This window comes from Vulpes lagopus, chromosome 9 (assembly GCF_018345385.1).
Source record: "Vulpes lagopus strain Blue_001 chromosome 9, ASM1834538v1, whole genome shotgun sequence".
NCBI lineage: Eukaryota > Metazoa > Chordata > Mammalia > Carnivora > Canidae > Vulpes > Vulpes lagopus.
The window spans coordinates 41,662,356-41,681,035 of NC_054832.1; the positions used below are offsets into that span (position 1 = coordinate 41,662,356).

General features: G+C 41.4%; 1 protein-coding gene across 1 annotated transcript; it reads left to right on the plus strand.

Moving 5' to 3' along the window:
- Positions 1-7,703: 7,703 nt before the first annotated feature.
- RBM12B (RNA binding motif protein 12B) lies at positions 7,704-17,562 on the plus strand. Its single transcript, XM_041768491.1, is given in 6 exon segments — positions 7,704-7,864; positions 8,137-11,179; positions 11,269-11,316; positions 11,969-14,358; positions 14,742-15,127; positions 15,129-17,562. Coding segments are annotated over 3 exon segments (2,982 nt in total). The 5' UTR covers positions 7,704-7,864; positions 8,137-11,179; positions 11,269-11,316; positions 11,969-11,996; the 3' UTR covers positions 15,363-17,562.
- The last annotated feature ends 1,118 nt before the right edge of the window (positions 17,563-18,680 follow it).

Genomic DNA, 18,680 nt, shown 5'->3' on the forward strand with positions numbered 1-18,680 from the left:
GAAGCAAACAATTCCTCTGCTGAGCGGGAAGCCTGATGTGGGGCTCTATCCCAGGACCCTGAGATCATTACTTGAGCAAAAGGCTAACACTTAACACTTAGCCACCCAGGTGCCCCCCAGGCATCTATGTTGTTAAGCACTGTTATCTAACCTCTAAAGTACATAAGCCAAGAATGAAAAGACTACGCAATCTATTATTGGATCTCAAATTAGGTGTATAGTGTATTCTCTTTCTTGGTTCACCTCCTTTGGGTAAATATTAGCTTCCTGAGAAAATATCATAAGATGTAAGTTTTTGAGACCTGCATATCTGCAAATATCTTTATTCTGCCCTCACAGTTACGTAATAGTTACTTGGGTATGAAGTTCTACTTTGGAAATATTCCCTCAGAATTTTGAAGGCACTGCTTTTCTTTTGGTTTCTAATGTTGCTGTTGAAAAAAATCTGCCATTTTGATTCTTAATCTTTTGGGTTTGAATTTGTTTTTTACTTTCTAGAAATCTTGAGAATGTTCATTTTTTCTTAATTTTACAGTGATGTGTCTTGGGGTATTTCACTGTCTTTTTTTTTTTTTTTAAGATTTTATTTATTGGAGAGAGGGAGAGAAAGAAAGCATGTGCATGAGCAAAAGGAGGGGGCGGGGGGCAGAAGGGGAGAATCCCTGCAGACTCCAGTGTGGCTCCATCTCACAACCCTGAGATCATGACCCTGAGGTCCTGACCTTAGCAGAAACCAAGAGTCAGATGTGACTTAGCCACCAGGGGTATCTCATTGTCTTCTTTTATGTTGAACACTTGTTGGATTTTAATTGTTCCTCTGAATAGCTCTTATTTTTTCCTATTCTTTCTTCCTGGATACTCTGTTTTCAGATATTGGACTTCCTGGACTGTTTTTATAATTTTCTTATATTTTTTTCCATTTTATTTTGTTTTGCTGTACTTCCTGGAAAATTTTCTAAGCTGTCTCTATTAAACATTACTTTGAGTTTTTCTTTCTTATTTAAAAAAATTTATTTATTCATGATTTACATATATATATATATATATATATATATAGAGAGAGAGAGAGAGAGAGAGAGAGAGAAAGAGAGCAGAGACACAGGCAGAGGGAGAAGCAGGCTCCATGAGGGAGCCTGACATGAGACTCGATCCCAGGTCTCCAGGATCATGCCCTGGGCCAAAGGCAGGCACTGAACCACTGAGCCACCCAGGGATACCCTACCTTGAGATTTTCATTTCCACTATCATTAATTTAATTTCTAAGAGCTCTTTTTCATTTTCTGACTATATAATTTATAACATCCTGGTAGTCTTTCATGAATGCAATATTTTATCTGAGGACATTACTGATTGTGTTTTAAAGTTTTCTTCTGCCAATGCAATTTGTTTTTTCAAAGTTCTGTTTTGTGTGAGAGCATTTACTCATAAATCTGGTGCCCCTTTGTTATTTCTGTATACATGTATTGTATCTGTGTATATCTATGTAATGTATGGATACTAGAGGGGCACCCTGAAAAGCTACTAGAAAGTTCGACAAGAACAGGTGGGCCTTCTTGACTGGGTGACAATGTGTGGGGTGATTTGACTGGGCTGTTTCTTAGGGCATTCTCCCATGTTAGTATTTTTTTTTTTTTTTTAAAGAGAGATTTTTTTTTTAAATTTTTTTTTTAATTTTTATTTATTTATGATAGTCACAGAGAGATAGAGAGAGAGGCAGAGACACAGGCAGAGGGAGAAGCAGGCTCCATGCACTGGGAGCCCGACGTGGGATTCGATCCCGGGTCTCCAGGATCACGCCCTGGGCCAAAGGCAGGCGCCAAACCGCTGCGCCACCCAGGGATCCCCCATGTTAGTATTTTTTCTTTCTTCTTTCTTGTTGTACTGATCAGATTCCTCAGAGAATGTAAGCCTGGATGCCAGGTTTAGTGGGGAAAGAAGATGGGAGTTTCATCATTCAGCTTCATCATTACATACTGCCCTTCTTTTTATATAATAGAACCCCTAATCTCATCTGTACCCATTGTCCCCTAGTCATACTCTCTCCAGAGAATAAACTTTCAACCTTCTGCTCTAGTGTGGGAGAGATAGGTTTCTTGGTACTGGAAAGGAGTCTTTTTTTTTTTTTTTAATTTTTATTTATTTATGATAGTCATCACAGAGAGAGAGAGAGAGAGAGATTGAGGCAGAGACACAGGCAGAGGGAGAAGCAGGCTCCATGCGCCGGGAGCCCGACGTGGGATTCGATCCCGGGTCTCCAGGATCGCGCCCTGGGCCAAAGGCAGGCGCCAAACCGCTGCGCCACCCAGGGATCCCTGGAAAGGAGTCTTAAATGCATGTCTTTAGTGCTTTACAAATTGATTTTCAACCAACTGCTTTCACCTCCTTCCCCCACAGAAGATACTGAGGATTTCTAAGGTTTTTAAGGACTTAATTTGGTGAATATCAGGTTGCTTCTTAGCTTTTCCCACTGTTCATTTGGGATCCAGCCTTCCTGTTTTCACAAAAGAAATTATCACCTATCCATCTGTTGTTTCATGCTTGCAAAGTTTTATAGTTGTTGCCTCCTCTATTATCTTCATTTGTGTCCGTTCTTGCTTCTTTCCCAAGTTCCTTTTCTATTATTTTATTAGGATTTCTGGAAAGGGTGGAAGTAAATATCTGTGTTCAAACTGTTATCTTAAACTGGAAGTCAAAAAACCTGTTAACCTGTCCTCATACACACTCTTTTTTTTTTTTTTTAATTTTAATTTTTTTTTAATTTATGTATGATAGTCACAGAGAGAGAGAGAGAGAGAGGCAGAGACACAGGCAGAGGGAGAAGCAGGCTCCATGCGCCGGGAGCCCGATGTGGGATTCGATCCCGGATCTCCAGGATCGCGTCCTGGGCCAAAGGCAGGCGCCAAACTGCTGCACCACCCAGGGATCCCCCTCATACACACTCTTGCCAGCCTGCAATCCATTCTCCGTAATGTCTTGAAATGCAAGTCTAACATGTCACCTCTGCTTAAAATAGTTCGTTGGTTTTTTTCAGTGGGAAGGTCAAAGTCTTGAGCATGGACCGCAACTCCCAGCAGGGTCTGACTTCTTCCTGCACCCTTTCATTGTCCTGTGCACTCCTGTGCTAAGTCTGTGCACCTCTGCAGACCACCCCTGTTCCCACCCCCTCTCTGAAAATTCCCATTTACTTCACTAACTCCCCCTTTACTTCCAGCTCATCTGTCACTTCTTTAACAAATTCCTCTTGCTTTTTGTAATCAGCCCAGGCCCTCCTATGAAATACTCTCACACTATCATGTATTTCCCTTTTATAGCTCTGCTGTAAACTAACATTTAGTTGAATTCTTTTGCTAGTTTTCCTGTCCTCTCCTGTATTTTATGATTTATGAGATTATGAGAGCAAGGACCACATCCAATTTTGTTCACCATTGTCTCCTTAGTACCTGGAGTTATGCATAATATATTGTCATTTAAAACACACATCCCAACGGAGAAGATTAAATCAAAACTTGCTTCATTCTCTAGTTTATTATCATCTTCCAAATTCTAAGGGGATCTCAATGCTATCTCCCCTCATTTCATCCCTGGGAAAGGCGAGAGGACCAATGTGGGTTGAGCCTGGAGTAGGCTTTAGCCAGTCATAAGAGACAGACTTTTTTTGTGTGTCCATAAAATTTTTTTGGAGGGAACCCAGAGAAACAAAGCCTAAGCATGAGATAACATGCTTCATGTGTGGTCCTACCTGTTCTACAATGGATTCTACACTGAGATTTGGGGGAGGGGGGGTCAAAGCTTCAGCAGTAAAATACAGAGATTTTATCCAGTACCTTTTCTGCATGCCTCCTTTGTTAACGTATAACATCAACTAGAACATTTGTGATCTCAGTCTCCTCCATCTTTCTGCCACAGAGACAAGACTCCCATTTATTTGTTCCAATTTATTCAATCAGTTGTGTCCAAACAGAGCCCCAACAATCCCTAGGGGTTTTGTAGGTATGCCTCCAAGGAGCACTGCAGGGGATAAATCAGAAAGGAGCATATGGGCCACCAGAGCAACAGGTAAGAGTTCATGTTATATGATTTTCTTGGTGTTTTACCATGTGCTATATATAATATATAATATATAATGGTCCGTGTGTGTGTGTGTGTGGGGGTGTGCTTTACCTACACAACAACCCTACTTTGTCATTGTCCTCTTCATTTGATAGGTGAAGAATTTAAAGCAAAATGATTCAGTGACTAATGTGAGACAGTTAGCAAGGTTCAGAACTATGGCATTCTGATCTGAGCCAGCCTTCTTGATTTCCAAGTTATATTGGAGTTTATTGTGTGTTAGGGACTGTGCTAAGTACTCTACAAGCACTGTATAATTTAGTCCTCAAACATGGCCCCGAAAGGTGGATACTGTTATCATCACCCTACCAACTGAGAAGTTTAGGATAAGGAATTTGTTCACAGTCATGAAGGCAGAGCTGGGATTTAAACTTGAATTTGCCTGATTTAAGAGCCCAGTCTTAATCTCCATGTTCTATATGTCCTCCTGTGTATGATGGCATGCGCCCTGTCTCTTCTCCTATAGTACACGCTTCTTGAGGAAAAGGGACTGTAAATTCTTTACCTGTCTTTCAGGAGCCTTGGCAAGGTGCTTGACACATAGCCTGTGCTCATATGCCAGTTGAACTGAATGGAAGTCAAGGGATGCAAAAGGAATAAGGGTCCTTGGGAGGTGAGAAGATCAAGGAACTCTTAAGTCCAAGTGATGAAAGGCTGTTCTTGTGGGTATTGAGGAGCTGGAAAGGGCAGCTAAAAACTGTCTGATACCAAAATCATTCAGAAGGGTAGGGAGTGAGATAGATGTGGTAAAAAGCTTGGAGAGGCTAAATGCCCAGGAGAGGCATAGAATGCTCATGGATAAGTGTGTTTACTATGTTTTAGGATATAGTCTTCTGTTTTTCTGTTCCAGAAATTTACTTTTCTGTTCTCTAAAATGATTAGGTTTCCATGTTGACATACTAAAGGTTCAAGAAACTATTCAATAACCAGAATACTAAGTAATTAAACCCAATTACCTTAGCTGGAATTTTCTGTTTTTGATTGTAATGGTATTGTGTCTTGTAATTGTAATTGGCTGTGTCTTCACTAATGTGGTAAAAAACTGTTTTGCTGGGTGACATAAATGACTTCAACACTGTCAATGAAGTCTACAAACAGTATTTCAAGAGTAGTTTTCCTGCAAGAGCTGCTTACCAGGTTGCTGCTTTGTCCAAAGGAGGCCGTGTGGAGATTGAAGCAGTGGCTGTCCTAGGACCTCTCACCACAGCATCGCTATAAGTGGGCCCAGTGTTATTTTATCTGGAATCGTAACAATGTTTTTAGGTTTACATCTTAATTTTTACCGTTGACGTTAGAAAGTGTATGATTGGCTAAAACATTTGAGGTCATTTTGGAAATAACCATATAATAAGGGGAATTAAGCATGAATTGGAGATCAGATGGCAACTCCAGTTAGTGGTGCCATAAATCACACACACACTCATGGTACTGGATGTGGGGAAAGAGACGTTCATTACATACACAAATAAATGAAAGTAGAGGGAAATAAGTCATGGGAGAGAGGAATTACCATTCCTAATAAATAATTAAGAGCACATTCCTAATAAATAATTAAGAGCACACATAATTCAGTTAAATCCTATTAATTTAATGATGTGAAATAATTAGTCCTCACCTCAACTATATAATTCTGCTTTTACTTGAATAAAATTAAAGTACCTGAAACTTGAATGGTAGAGGTAAAGGAGAATAAAGTGGACCACAATTTTAATAGATAGTATTTTTCTAATGGAAAATAGACATGCAGATTAAAAAGAGGATGGTCATCCCAAACAGTAAAAGAGGCTGGCAATACCTAAGCTTGTCCAAAAGAGGGGGTCTGATCTGAGCACACTTGTTCAGACTAGCCTTACAGTAAGAGCTCATTAAATGACAGCTATTATTTTTGTTAATGTAGGTGAGGATGCTTCAGGTGCCCTTTAGCTGAGAACCACTTTTTGAGATTAGGTACCTCCTTGTTCAATTTCCATGATTAGCAAACAACTCTGAACATCTGACTTCAGAGAGAGTGCATATACAGGTCAGGAAAGTGGCTGGCCAGCCAGAGTTGATCTCAGGTTAACTTTACCACTGAATTACCATTCTTCTTGTGAATTAATACTGACAATATTGACATTCTGGAGTGTTGGCTCTGTGTACTTGTTTAAAGGGAGCCTGCCTCAAAGGACAGAATCCTCTCTCCATGGCCTCTTGGAGCAAATGACCAGGGTTCAATTCCTGGCTGTACCTTGCACTATCTCCATAGCTTTGAGCAAGCTATGCAATCCTTTATGCCTCAGTTTCCCTTATCTGTAAAATAGGAAAAATAATAGCACCTACTTCTGAAAGTAGTTGTAAGAATACAATGAGATAATGCACAGGCATTGCCACAGAGCAGGCCTTCCATAAACTTTTGAGGTGAGGTTCTCCTAGGGCCAAACCCTAAACTGTGGGGAAAAATCAAGGTAAGTGTTATCTACTCAATCAGCCCAGGTTCCCAAAGTGCCATCCTCTGCTTGTGTATGGATCGCCTTGACGTTTGAAACAAGCCACTAATACTTACCTAGTCTCGGGTTCTAGATATATCAACTCATTCAATATTTATGGCAACTCCATGGGGTAGATGCTACTATCATCCCCATTTTACAGATGAGGAAACTGAGGCATGGTGAGGCGCTTAATAATTTGCCCGAGTGAGTAAATGCTGGCTCTCGTTCCAGGAACTACCTTTTACTCACTTGTGAACCTTTTTTCCTCTTTCTCACACTCGTATCAGAGGAATTAAAGACTTTTTCCCCCCCATCTCCCGATAGTATTTTCAAGACCTAGTTTCTGCTTTCTTTCTTTTTTTTTTTTTTAGTTTCTGCTTTCTTAGTGAGCTTTGACTCCACCCAAAAATACACCACGGAGTCACAAAACTGGCGGGGTGCTTTGTTACTTGCGAAAAGAATCGAGTCGCATCAAATCAAGCCGAAGTTCACCTCCTCTCACGTCAGCACCAGAGAACACGCCTGTACTTGTACTTTCCGCTTAGCGTTCTTCAAGGGTGGTGTGTCCTCATGTTGCAAAAAACTGCAAAGTAGGAACAACAAACGTAAAACAGCGCCTCATAAAGTTACTAGAGTGGATAAAATTATGAGTTGCGTTAGAGCGCACGCGCGTCCCCAGCCCCCAGGGCGTCGGCCCTGTACCTGCCCCACACGGAAGGCCGACTGACGTTTCCGTGCCCTGCAGGTCTCGTGAGGGCCTCTCAGAAGATGCTCACGTCGCACAGTAACGGCAGAGCTGAGGACCGGAAGGACTCGCCCGCCCCCTCCGCTTTCGCGGCTCCTGCCGGAAGCCCCGCGCCCCGCGAACGTCCGCCCGCCGCCCGCCGGCGCCCGCCGCCCGCCTCCTCAGCGGGCTCCCGCGTCCGCCGAGAGAGCCTCGCCTCTCCCCGGTGGAGGCGCCGGATTGGCGGAGCCTGAGCATGCGCAGAAGCTCAGCCGCCGCGGGGCGGGCCGGGGCGCCCCCGGGTCCCGCCTCCCTCGCCCTGACGACGGGAAGCGAGCCAACGGCAGGGCGCGTGCGCAGACGCGGCCGGGGCGCCGGGGCGGTGGGGGACGCCTGGAGAGCGCATGGGCAGACAGACCGTACGTCCGTTTGTCCGGAGCGGAGGGGAGAGTGGGCGCCATCTTCTTCTAGGCTCACTGAGGGCTCCACCTGTGCCGGGCAGGCTGCTGCGACGAGGAGCGCCCGCCGCGCCCGGCCGCGTGCGTCCGACTCGGCAGCCGCGGTGTGTGTTTACTGCCGAGCGCGGAGCAGTTCCCCTCGGGGCGTCGGGCTGGGGAGGGGCTGGCGCCGGGACGGAAGCTCAGGGAAAGGCGGGGCCGGCGCCGCGCCAGGAGCTGGCGTAGCCTCTGCCGTTAGGGCACCTCGTTCCCTGTCGAACCCCGGCTCCCGGCAGCCTCCGTGTGGCGGGGAGGGCGCGCTTCCCAGTGTAACTGCGAGCGAAGCTCGCCGAAGGATGTCCTAGGTAATTTTTTATTCTTTGCTGTGTCATCGTAGTCAGTGGTGGCAGAGGAGCGCTGGAGGCCCGGCGCCGTTGGCGTGAGAGCGGCCAGTGCTGGAGTGAGGAGCGGGGCGGTCCACGCCGGGCGAGGTAGGGTGCAGTGTGCCCTTGGGACGGCGTGACGGAAGGGCGCGGAGGTTGGGCGGTCCAGGTTAATTGGAAGGCTGATGTTGGCCGAAGGTCTGGCGACGGCATCGGACCCACGTAGCAACTTCGGCCTGGCGCGAAGGAAGGAAGCCCTGACCCCTGGGAGTACGGACAAAGGCTTTGGGCTCTAGAAGCGATGCCTGCGGATGATCCCCATTTGACGATGATGGATGTTCTGGGAAATCCTGTGCCGTGTGGATTCGTCTTCGTTTGCAGTTCCCGTTAAGGACTATGGCTCGGTGTCGTCATCATACCTTTGGTTTTTATATTTAACCACCTACATTATTAAAAGGATAAAAGGCAGATCTTCATAAACACATAATCGTGGACTGGGCTAGATTATTTTCTGCAGGGGAGACTCCTGCATTTAGAATTTCACCATAACTCTGGGTTTTAAGGGATAGTCATTTTCTTCCCCCTACCATATCTGGAAAATGACTTGTTATTTGCTAGTTAAAATCAAACGGATCTGAGATAATACCTATTTGAGTTTAATCTCTTTCCCTATCAGGCTTGATCAGAAGATGCAGATTTCGTGTTTAGTGATAATGGTGACCAAGTGGGATGAATCCTGGATAAAATCAGCAAAATGATTTAAAATTGAGCTTATTAAATCAGTGACTTGCCCTTGTAGGAGTTTTTAAGGACTCACTCCCATCTTTTCACAGGTTAGAAGTTCTAACATCCCTGTCTTCATATCAACACAGTAGCAAAAATACTTGTGTTGCATTCATAAGTGGAAAGAAATTTAAGTGCAGTGTACTTTAGTGTATTTTGTGTATTTCAGTTGTGTCATGTGCTAAGAGTAGAATTTCTAGGGAATTTACTTAAGGAAATAACATGGGAACCACAGGAAAAGTTCTCATTTTGAGAACTAGTCTCTTATTGGTGGTCTCTCAGGTGTGTCAATGTTGAGGGATAAAATGATACATTTTCCCTACCCTTTGAAGGACAGAGAAGTGTTAATATGTGGCAAATTAGAAAAAAATATTTTAAATTGCTTGAATTGGAATTCATAACATTTGTACTCATGGAACCATTTAGTTAAAATACTGTTTGGAAGCGAGGGAGAATAAATTAGAAGTTTTTTGAATTTGACAGGTTATTCTTTAAATATCCTTGAGTATCTGTAGATATATTTATGTTCTCAGGGTAAATCTCATATTTTTTAAAAAGTTTAGGAAGAGACAAATCTTACTGTATCTTACTTTCTAAAATATTTTAACAGTAAAGGAGCCAAGTTAGTTTGCATAGGAAGGAATCTTGGAATTTTAGTGGGGACAACTATTCCAAAGCCATTTGTAGTTCTTTAAATATTGGTGTGGATACTGGTTTGTTGAAAGAACCAGGCTTGTACTTAGTTGTTGTTTTTGGTACTGTGTGGATTTTTTTTAATAGACCATTTTTTTAGAGCAGTTTTTTAGGTTTACAGCAATATGGAGCAGATGAAACAGATTTTCCATATACCCCCACAATGTACCATGTAAATATTATAATAGTAAATGTCATTAATATTTTCTGTATCAATTTGGCATTGATAATTCAGGTATAAAATATGCCAAGTAATTTCTTGATATTTTAGTTTGGCTTGTAGTTTAAAAAGTTTATAATCAGTGGACCATTTTCAAAGGAAAATAAACCTTGCAGACCTGAAAGAATATGTCTTACATAAGTGTAAATACTGAATTAAAACATTTATTGGCACATTAAAAACATAAATTTATAATTAATTTAGCAGCTTTTAAAAACATTTTCAGGAAGACTGTATTAAATATTGTTACTTTGGGTATCTCTGAAAATAATAGATGTAAATTTCCTTAACAAAAGACTAAGTTAAGATTGTTCAGCAGTAAATACTGATAATCCCTAAACATTCTAAATAAATGTGTTTTTATTCTATTTTCTACATTGTCTTTTGGGTTTTCTCAATGCAGGACAGTTTGAAATGGAATAAGCTTGTTAGTGTAATAAGATTCTATATTTGAACACTTCCTATTTGGCTTCAGATGAATTTTAATAGTAATTGTTTTAGAAGTTTGGGACAAGGAGTAGCAGTAGTTGAGTTTTTATTTTATTTTAGGGGTATTTTATTTTTCTTTTACTTTTTAAAGATTTTATTTGTTAGGTTCCAAGCAGACTCTGTGCTGAGCACTGAGCCCATTGCAGGGCTTGATCTCACAACCTTGAGATTGTAACCTGAGCCAAAACCAAGAGTTGGATACTTAACCAAAGAGCAACCCAGGTACTCCTGTTTTAGGGGTATTTTAGTATTTGCCTTGATTATATTAGAATCAGGAAACTTGGTTCCATGTTTGGAAGTGTGAGCTGTAGCCATTGGTTTGAGTCTATTGCTTTAGAAATCGGTTTTTGAATTCAAAGCGTTAGTGTCTTTTTTGTTGTATCCTTTTGAATGGTTGCCTTATTAGTTTGATTTGGCCTTATGTTTTAAAAGGGTGGAAAATTGCAAGAGAGTTGGACTTAATGAGCTAAGTGTTTGGCCTTTTCACAAGTGGAAGTGATAGAAGGCTTTTGGGAATTTTTGGTGTTTCTAAGTTGTCATTTTACTTGTAGAACAGTGCAAGTGCATGTAAAATTTATATTCAGTGAAATGCACAGAACTTAAGCATAGTATTCATTTAGTCTTGATAAGTTTATACACCCATGTAACCAACACTAATAAAAACGTATAACCTTTATACACCTTTTTCCTCGTGCCACTTCCAATCAAGGAGCCATTCAATTTCCAGAAGTTTTTTTGTTTTTAAATAATTTGCAGATGCCTACTTGGAATTTGAACTTCATTTTTGCTGAGGATGATTAATTTCCCTTGAACCAAAGAAGACCCATTTTGTAATGCCCATAGTTGTGGTTCCTTATATTGCTTCTTAGTAGGTAATTCTGAAGGGAATATCCTAATCTGGTGTCATTTAAGATCAATTACAGGGTCCAAGGATTAATTATATTTCATTTTCTTTCCACAGTTAAGTTGCTTTTACAGAATTAACAGGTCTCCAAGAAATTATAAAAAGGTAAGATATCCAGAGCTTAAGGCTTTTCACAGAAGCTTGACAAAAAAAATGTAAAGTAGAATAGGACACGTAGGTACACATGGCTTCTGTACTTTATGTGTGGCCAGTGATGTATACTAATGGTAGACAGTTTATTATCATAAGCAAAAATTATGTACTGACCATAGATGGCTTTTTGAATATGTAAAACTTATCATTGGTTAGTAAAATTCTTTAACCCACAAAGCTCTCTCTCATGTTTTAGGAGAAGGTTTTAAGGTTTCTAAGTGAGTCTGAAAATAGTTTGGTCTTGTTGTGAAGCAGTGCTTGGCAGACTTACAAAGATTATTTGATATTTTTGATGCTTATATTGTATAGGATAGGTGATATGAAATATTTCTTTGAAATAGTTGGTTTATTTGTATGTTTAGATGGGAGGTTTCTTTAAGAGATTAGATACTGTATTTTTTACATATACATAATTTTACATATTTTTTTGTATTTATGATACAAAAAGTTTTACATATTTTTACATAATAAGGTATTATGTATCATACCTTATTTTCATTTATAAATGCTGAAGAAGGTAGGAACCAAGTAATTATTAAGTTTAGTTGGGGATAAGGTACTTCAAAAATAAGACTTGCTATTATGTGTACCTTTTTGTCTGCAGGTCATTATTGCTGTGGTTTGAGCTCAGCATGGCTGTAGTCATCCGTTTACTGGGGCTTCCTTTTATTGCGGGGCCTGTGGATATTCGTCACTTCTTCACGGGATTGACTATTCCTGATGGAGGAGTGCATATAATTGGAGGGGAAATTGGGGAGGCTTTTATTATTTTCGCAACAGATGAAGATGCAAGACGTGCCATAAGTCGTTCAGGAGGGTTTATCAAGGATTCATCTGTAGAGCTCTTTCTTAGTAGTAAGGCAGAAATGCAGAAGACTATAGAAATGAGAAGAACTGATCGCATAGGAAGAGAGCGACCGGGATCTGGGGCGTCAGGGGCTGGCAGCTTATCTAACTTTGTCGAGGCTATTAAAGAAGAAGCAAGTAATTCTGGATATGGCTCTCCAATTAATCAAGATGCTGGGTTTCATACTAACGGTACAGGACATGGTGATTTAAGGCCAAGAAAGACACGGCCATTGAAGGCAGAGAATCCTTACCTGTTTCTGCGAGGTTTGCCTTACTTAGTAAATGAAGATGATGTACGTGTCTTTTTCTCTGGTTTGTGTGTGGATGGCGTAATTTTCTTAAAACATCATGATGGCCGAAATAATGGTGATGCCATAGTAAAATTTGCTTCATGTATTGATGCTTCAGGTGGTCTTAAATGTCATAGAAGTTTTATGGGTTCAAGATTCATAGAAGTAATGCAAGGCTCAGAACAACAGTGGATTGAGTTTGGTGGTAATGCAGTTAAGGAGGTTGACATTCCTATGAGAACTGAAGAACATTCTCCGCCAAGAGGAATTAATGATCGGCATTTTCGAAAACGATCTCATTCAAAATCTCCCAGAAGAACACGTTCTCGTTCTCCTCTTGGATTTTATGTTCATTTAAAAAATCTGTCCCTAAGTATTAACAAGAGAGATTTAAGAAATTTCTTTAGAGATACTGATCTGACTAATGAACAGATTAGGTTTTTATATAAGGATGAAAGAAGAACGAGATATGCCTTTGTGATGTTCAAAACTCTGAAAGATTATAACAGCGCTTTGGGTTTACATAAGACTGTTTTACAATATCGTCCAGTTCATATTGATCCTGTTTCTAGAAAACAGATGCTGAAGTTCATTGAATGTTATGAAAAGAAAAGACCAGTGTCCGTAGAGAAAGAGAGGCTTGGACATGTTTCACAGAAATACTCTCAAGAAGGTTATCCCGGCCAGAAACTGTGTATATACATAAGAAATTTTCCTTTTGATGTTACAAAAGTTGAAGTGCAAAAGTTCTTTGCAGACTTTTCTCTTGGAGAGGATGATATTTACTTACTTTATGATGACAAAGGAGTTGGTCTGGGAGAAGCATTGGTGAAATTCAAAACAGAAGAACAGGCCATGAAAGCTGAGCGTTTAAACCGGCGGAGATTCTTGGGGACAGAGGTATTGTTGAGACTGATATCTGAGGCACAGATGCAGGAGTTTGGCGTAGGCTTTTCCTTGATGTCCACGGAGAGAATGCAAGGCCATTCGCAGTCCTGTGACAGAGACGACCATTCCCATTCATTTGACTCCAGTGACCCGCCACTATACTCCGCTGGCCCCTCAGAAAACTTCAGGCATCAGCAAGAGGACTTGAGGCAGCTGGACAGCTTCAAGCAAACCCAGGCTGACTTCCGGCAGCTTGACCAGAGCCTTCCGGAAGACTTCAGGCATTCCCCAGAGGACTTCAGGCGCTCTCCCGAAGACTTCAGGCACCCTCGGGAGGAGCACTTCCGGCGGCCTCTCGAGGAGGATTTCAGGCGCCCTTGGGAGGAGGGCTTCCGGTACCCTAGAGAGGAGGACTTCCGGTACCCTAGAGAGGAGGACTGGAGGCGGCCCCCCGAGGAGGATTTCAGACGGCCTCCCAAGGACGACTTCAGGCGACCCCCCGAGGAGGACTGGAGGCGGCTCCCCGAGGGAGACTTTAGGCGGCCACCTGAGGAGGACTGGAGGCGGCCTCCTGAGGACGACTTCAGGCGGCTTCCCCAGGGGGAATGGAGACGACCACCCGAGGAGGACTTCCGGCGGCCTCCCGAGGAGGACTTCCGGCGACTTCCCGAGGAGGACTTCCGGCGGCCTCTCGAGGAGGACTTCCGGCGACCTCCCGAGGAGGACTTCCGGCGTTCTCCCGAGGAGGATTTCAGGCGTTCTCCCGAGGAGGATTTCAGGAGACCACCCCCGGAACACTTCCGGCGGCCGCCCCCGGAGCACCTTAGGCGGCCACCCCCGGAGCATTTCAGGCGGCCGCCCCCGGAGCATTTCAGGCGGCCGCCCCCGGAGCACTTCCGCCGGCCGCCCCAGGAGCACTTCCGCCGGCCGCCGCAGGAACACTTCCGGCGGCCGCCCCAGGAGCATGGACTTCAGGCGGCTCCCGGAAGAAGACCCCAGGGAACCTCCGGAGGACGACCCGAGACTTCCCGACCCCTTCCGGCCTCCCGGTGAGGAGTTCCGGAGTCCACCTGATGACTTCAGAAGCCATCGCCCTTTTGTGAATTTTGGTCGCCCAGAAGGTGGCAAGTTTGATTTTGGAAAGCGCAGTTTGGGAAGTTTTCCTGAGGGGAGATTTATGCCTGACCCCAAATTAAATTGTAGTTCAGGCAGAGTGACACCTATTAAGATAATGAATCTTCCATTTAAAGCTAATGTTAATGAAATCCTAGACTTTTTTCATGGTTACAGAATCCTGCCGGATTCCGTTTCGATACAGTATAACGAGCAAGGACTACCTACAGGGGAGGCCCCGGCGTCCCCGCGAGGAGGATTTCAGGCGCCCGCCAGATGAAGATTTTCGAGGCCCTCCTGACGAAGACTTTCGGCAGCCTGCCGAGGAGGACTTCCGGAGCCCGCAGGAGGAAGACTTCCGGGGCCCCTCTGACGAGGACTTCAGGCGGCTCCCGGAAGAAGACCCCAGGGAACCTCCGGAGGACGACCCGAGACTTCCCGACCCCTTCCGGCCTCCCGGTGAGGAGTTCCGGAGTCCACCTGATGACTTCAGAAGCCATCGCCCTTTTGTGAATTTTGGTCGCCCAGAAGGTGGCAAGTTTGATTTTGGAAAGCGCAGTTTGGGAAGTTTTCCTGAGGGGAGATTTATGCCTGACCCCAAAATTAAATGTTCAGGCAGAGAGGACACCTATTAAGATAATGAATCTTCCATTTAAAGCTAATGTTAATGAAATCCTAGACTTTTTTCATGGTTACAGAATCCTGCCGGATTCCGTTTCGATACAGTATAACGAGCAAGGACTACCTACAGGGGAGGCCATTGTCGCCATGATAAACTATAACGAAGCCATGGCTGCTATCAAAGATCTCAATGACCGGCCAGTGGGCCCTCGCAAGGTTAAGTTAATGTTGCTCTAGGGAGCACTTCTGAGTTCACTTCGCTCCCCGCAGTGTTGATGCAGTAAAATGCATTTGTTTGTTTTTTTTTTTTTTAAGTGTTTATTTTTAATGATCTGATGAAAAGCATTTTAATTACGACTTGTGAATAGAACAAATGTAAATATTAGAATGTGAATCTGGTTTTCTTTTGCTTGCAAATTGCCATTCGCTTTTTTTCTAATTTAAAATTATATATGCCCTTTTTCTGGACAGTGGGGGAGAAAATTCCCCGAGTGTGTTCATTTTTGTTGATGTCATGGGTAAACTTCAAGACTTGTATAGCAGAGCTGTACTGGGGGAAGAGGAGTTTTATATTCCCTTTATTTCCAGTCTGTAGTCTACATCTTCTACTGTATAAGGAAATGGTCAGTGACTCATTGTTCAGGTTTAGCATTTTTATTGCTAACTGCGGAACTAATGCCCTCTTCTTTGTCTGAGATATTACTGTGTTAAGCCTCCCATTAATTATACATAGCTCAAAATGGACAGACTGTGAATTTCAAGTTTACTTATGTAAAAAAGCTTAGGAGATTCTTGAAGTTTCCATGCTCATAACTTTGGAAAGTTTCATAATAATAATAATAAAAAAAATGCAACTGGATAGACCAACCAGTTAACTTTACTTGTATTTGTGTAAGAAGAAAAAAGAATTTTAGCTTCTTCTGTGAAGTTTTCAAAGCTACCTTAGACAGTATTTATGACTGCATCGGCCAAACAGCCTACTATAATAGCATAGAGTGCTACATGTAGTTCTGTGGTTTCTTCCACATTTCATCAACCAAACTGGTAAGATTAACTCAAAATACTTAAAAGACAAAAAGTAATTACAGGTACCAGGAACATTCAGGCTTATGCTGGGAAGAATCTGATAAATGGATATAGTTTGTTTTTAGGTAGAATTTAGTGATGATTCATTTAACTTGTATTTTTTATTAGGTTTTCAATTTTAAATTTGAAGACTTTGTATCCGGAGGCTCAATAACTAGATATAATCAGACTTTTATGAGATGAATTTTGACTTATTTGATATTTAGTGTGGGCGTTTTACAACTACTAGATTTTATTTTTTTAATACCCATAATAATATTAATGGCTAACATTTATTGGGCACTTACTGTGTGCTGTGCAGTAAAAGTGCTTTTATATGCATAATCTCAATTTAAATATTCCCTAAGAAGTATGGAATATTATTCATGTCTATTTCACAAATGAGATAATGAAGTTTGGAGGTTAAGTAACTTGCCTGATTAGCTAGGAAATCATGGAGGCAATTTCCAGCCAGACAGACCACGGACTCCAGTTCATGCTCTTAACGCTTTTGCTTATTAACTTTGTTAAATCGTACCTCTAATCTTAGTAAGATCATGCTAAAAATATTTTGAAGAGTAAATCAGTATTTTCTTCACCTCCATTTTTGCTTTAAAAATACCATTAAAAAACAAAATTAGTATGCTCATTGTTCATAAAAGACAAAAAAAGTGACTTTAAAAGTTTTTATATATCCAGGGCTTCTCTTTGGATAATAACATTATAAACAGACTTCTAATTAAAAATTATTTATCAAATATGATTGGACTTTGGTTGGCCTTTTATAGTTTACCTAAAACCAGGTAATTTTAAAATTTTCCTCAGTTCTGTGATCCAGAAGTTTACCATTTTGAGCAAATAAGAATAGAATTTGCATCTATATGTGGTAGTTTAGTCATTTAATAGGATATTGCAGAAGTAGAATACTTTGTCAGTACTTAGCCATTAGAATACTTTGTCAGTACTTAGCCATTTGTTATCATTTTGGATGAATATTCAGTGATTTAAGAGAAACCAACTCAAGTTTCTGTGTGTTTAATTATAGTGAACATAATTGCTAGTAGAAAAAATAAACTGGTAATTTGGTTTGAAAAAGACCATATTTTTGCACAGCTTTTCCTAGCTCTGCTTTCGGTGGCATGTTAATAACTTAAAATGGCCATGATAGGATTACTTACGCCGTGGAAGTAGGCAAATGCAATAAATCGGCATTTTCCATGTTGGAGAGCCAGTTAACCAAGCATATCACCAATTTCAAACACAGAATACTAAATTCTACACCCATCAACATAGTTGACCATGAACAACCTGGGTTTGCACTGCAGGTGTCCACTTAAACATAGAATTTTTTCAATAAAGACAACATTAAATATTTTATGATTTTATCAATACAAATATATGTTGATTAACTTATTGGTAAGGCTTTTGATCAACAGTATGCTATTAGGTTTTGAGGTAATTAAAAGTTAACACAGATTTCAAGTGCACAGCAGTCAGCGCCCCTGACCCTGGCATAGTTCAAGGGTCAGCTGTATCAGCCAGTTTTGCCTCCTGTCTCCTATTCCCAGATCTACTAGGAGCAATACTGGTTCTTTGGTTTAATACCCAGCAGCATTTTAATTGTCTTATAGCCAAACAGTTTTGTCAGGTATCTGAAAAATAATAGTTCACAAACCAAGAGATGGTTAACAATCTTTGGGAGTGTACCTTTATCACTTACTGATAATACTGTCTAGCTCTTGTTTCACAGATCATCTATTAAGCAGTGACTGTCACCTCCATCTTTACATTAAATCCTAGTTATTCATGATGCATTAGATATTATATTTTTATGATTTATAATTATGAATTAACTATATCATTTATTTTCAAAACCCTAATAAACCTATTTTGGAGGTAAGAAATGGAGACCTATAGGCTAAGTAACTAGTCGAGTTGCCTGGTTTTTTGTTTTTGTTTTTGTTTTGTTTGTTTTTTGTTTTTTTACAAGGAAGCTGAAAGAGGTTTTTACATTTTTAAAGGTGGTCACATTTTAAATGATTACATAAGTACCTATGTAATAGCCTTGATTTTCTCAGCACACAAATTATAAAAATATTTACTTTTTAGCCATTTAAGGAAAAGTTTGCCAACCTAAGTCTGGTCTAAAAGAAAGTTTACATTGCTGAAAGTATTATATGTAATAAGAGTTTATTCTACTTAAGAGTTTATTTGTCTTAAGAGTTTATTCATTTGAGAGAGGCAGAGAATGAGCAGGGAGAAGGAGCAGAGGGAGAGAAAAAGAGAAGCAGACTCTGCAGTGAACAGGGTGCCCGCAGCCTGAATCCCAGGACCTGGAGATCATGACCTGAGCTGAAGGCAGATGTCTAACCAGCTTGAGCCACCCAGGTGCCCCAGAGCATACATTTTATATCAAAACTATTTGCTGACTGCTTTATGTATCAGGCACTGTTTTAACTCTATAGATAGGGCAATTAATCTCAAGTGAGC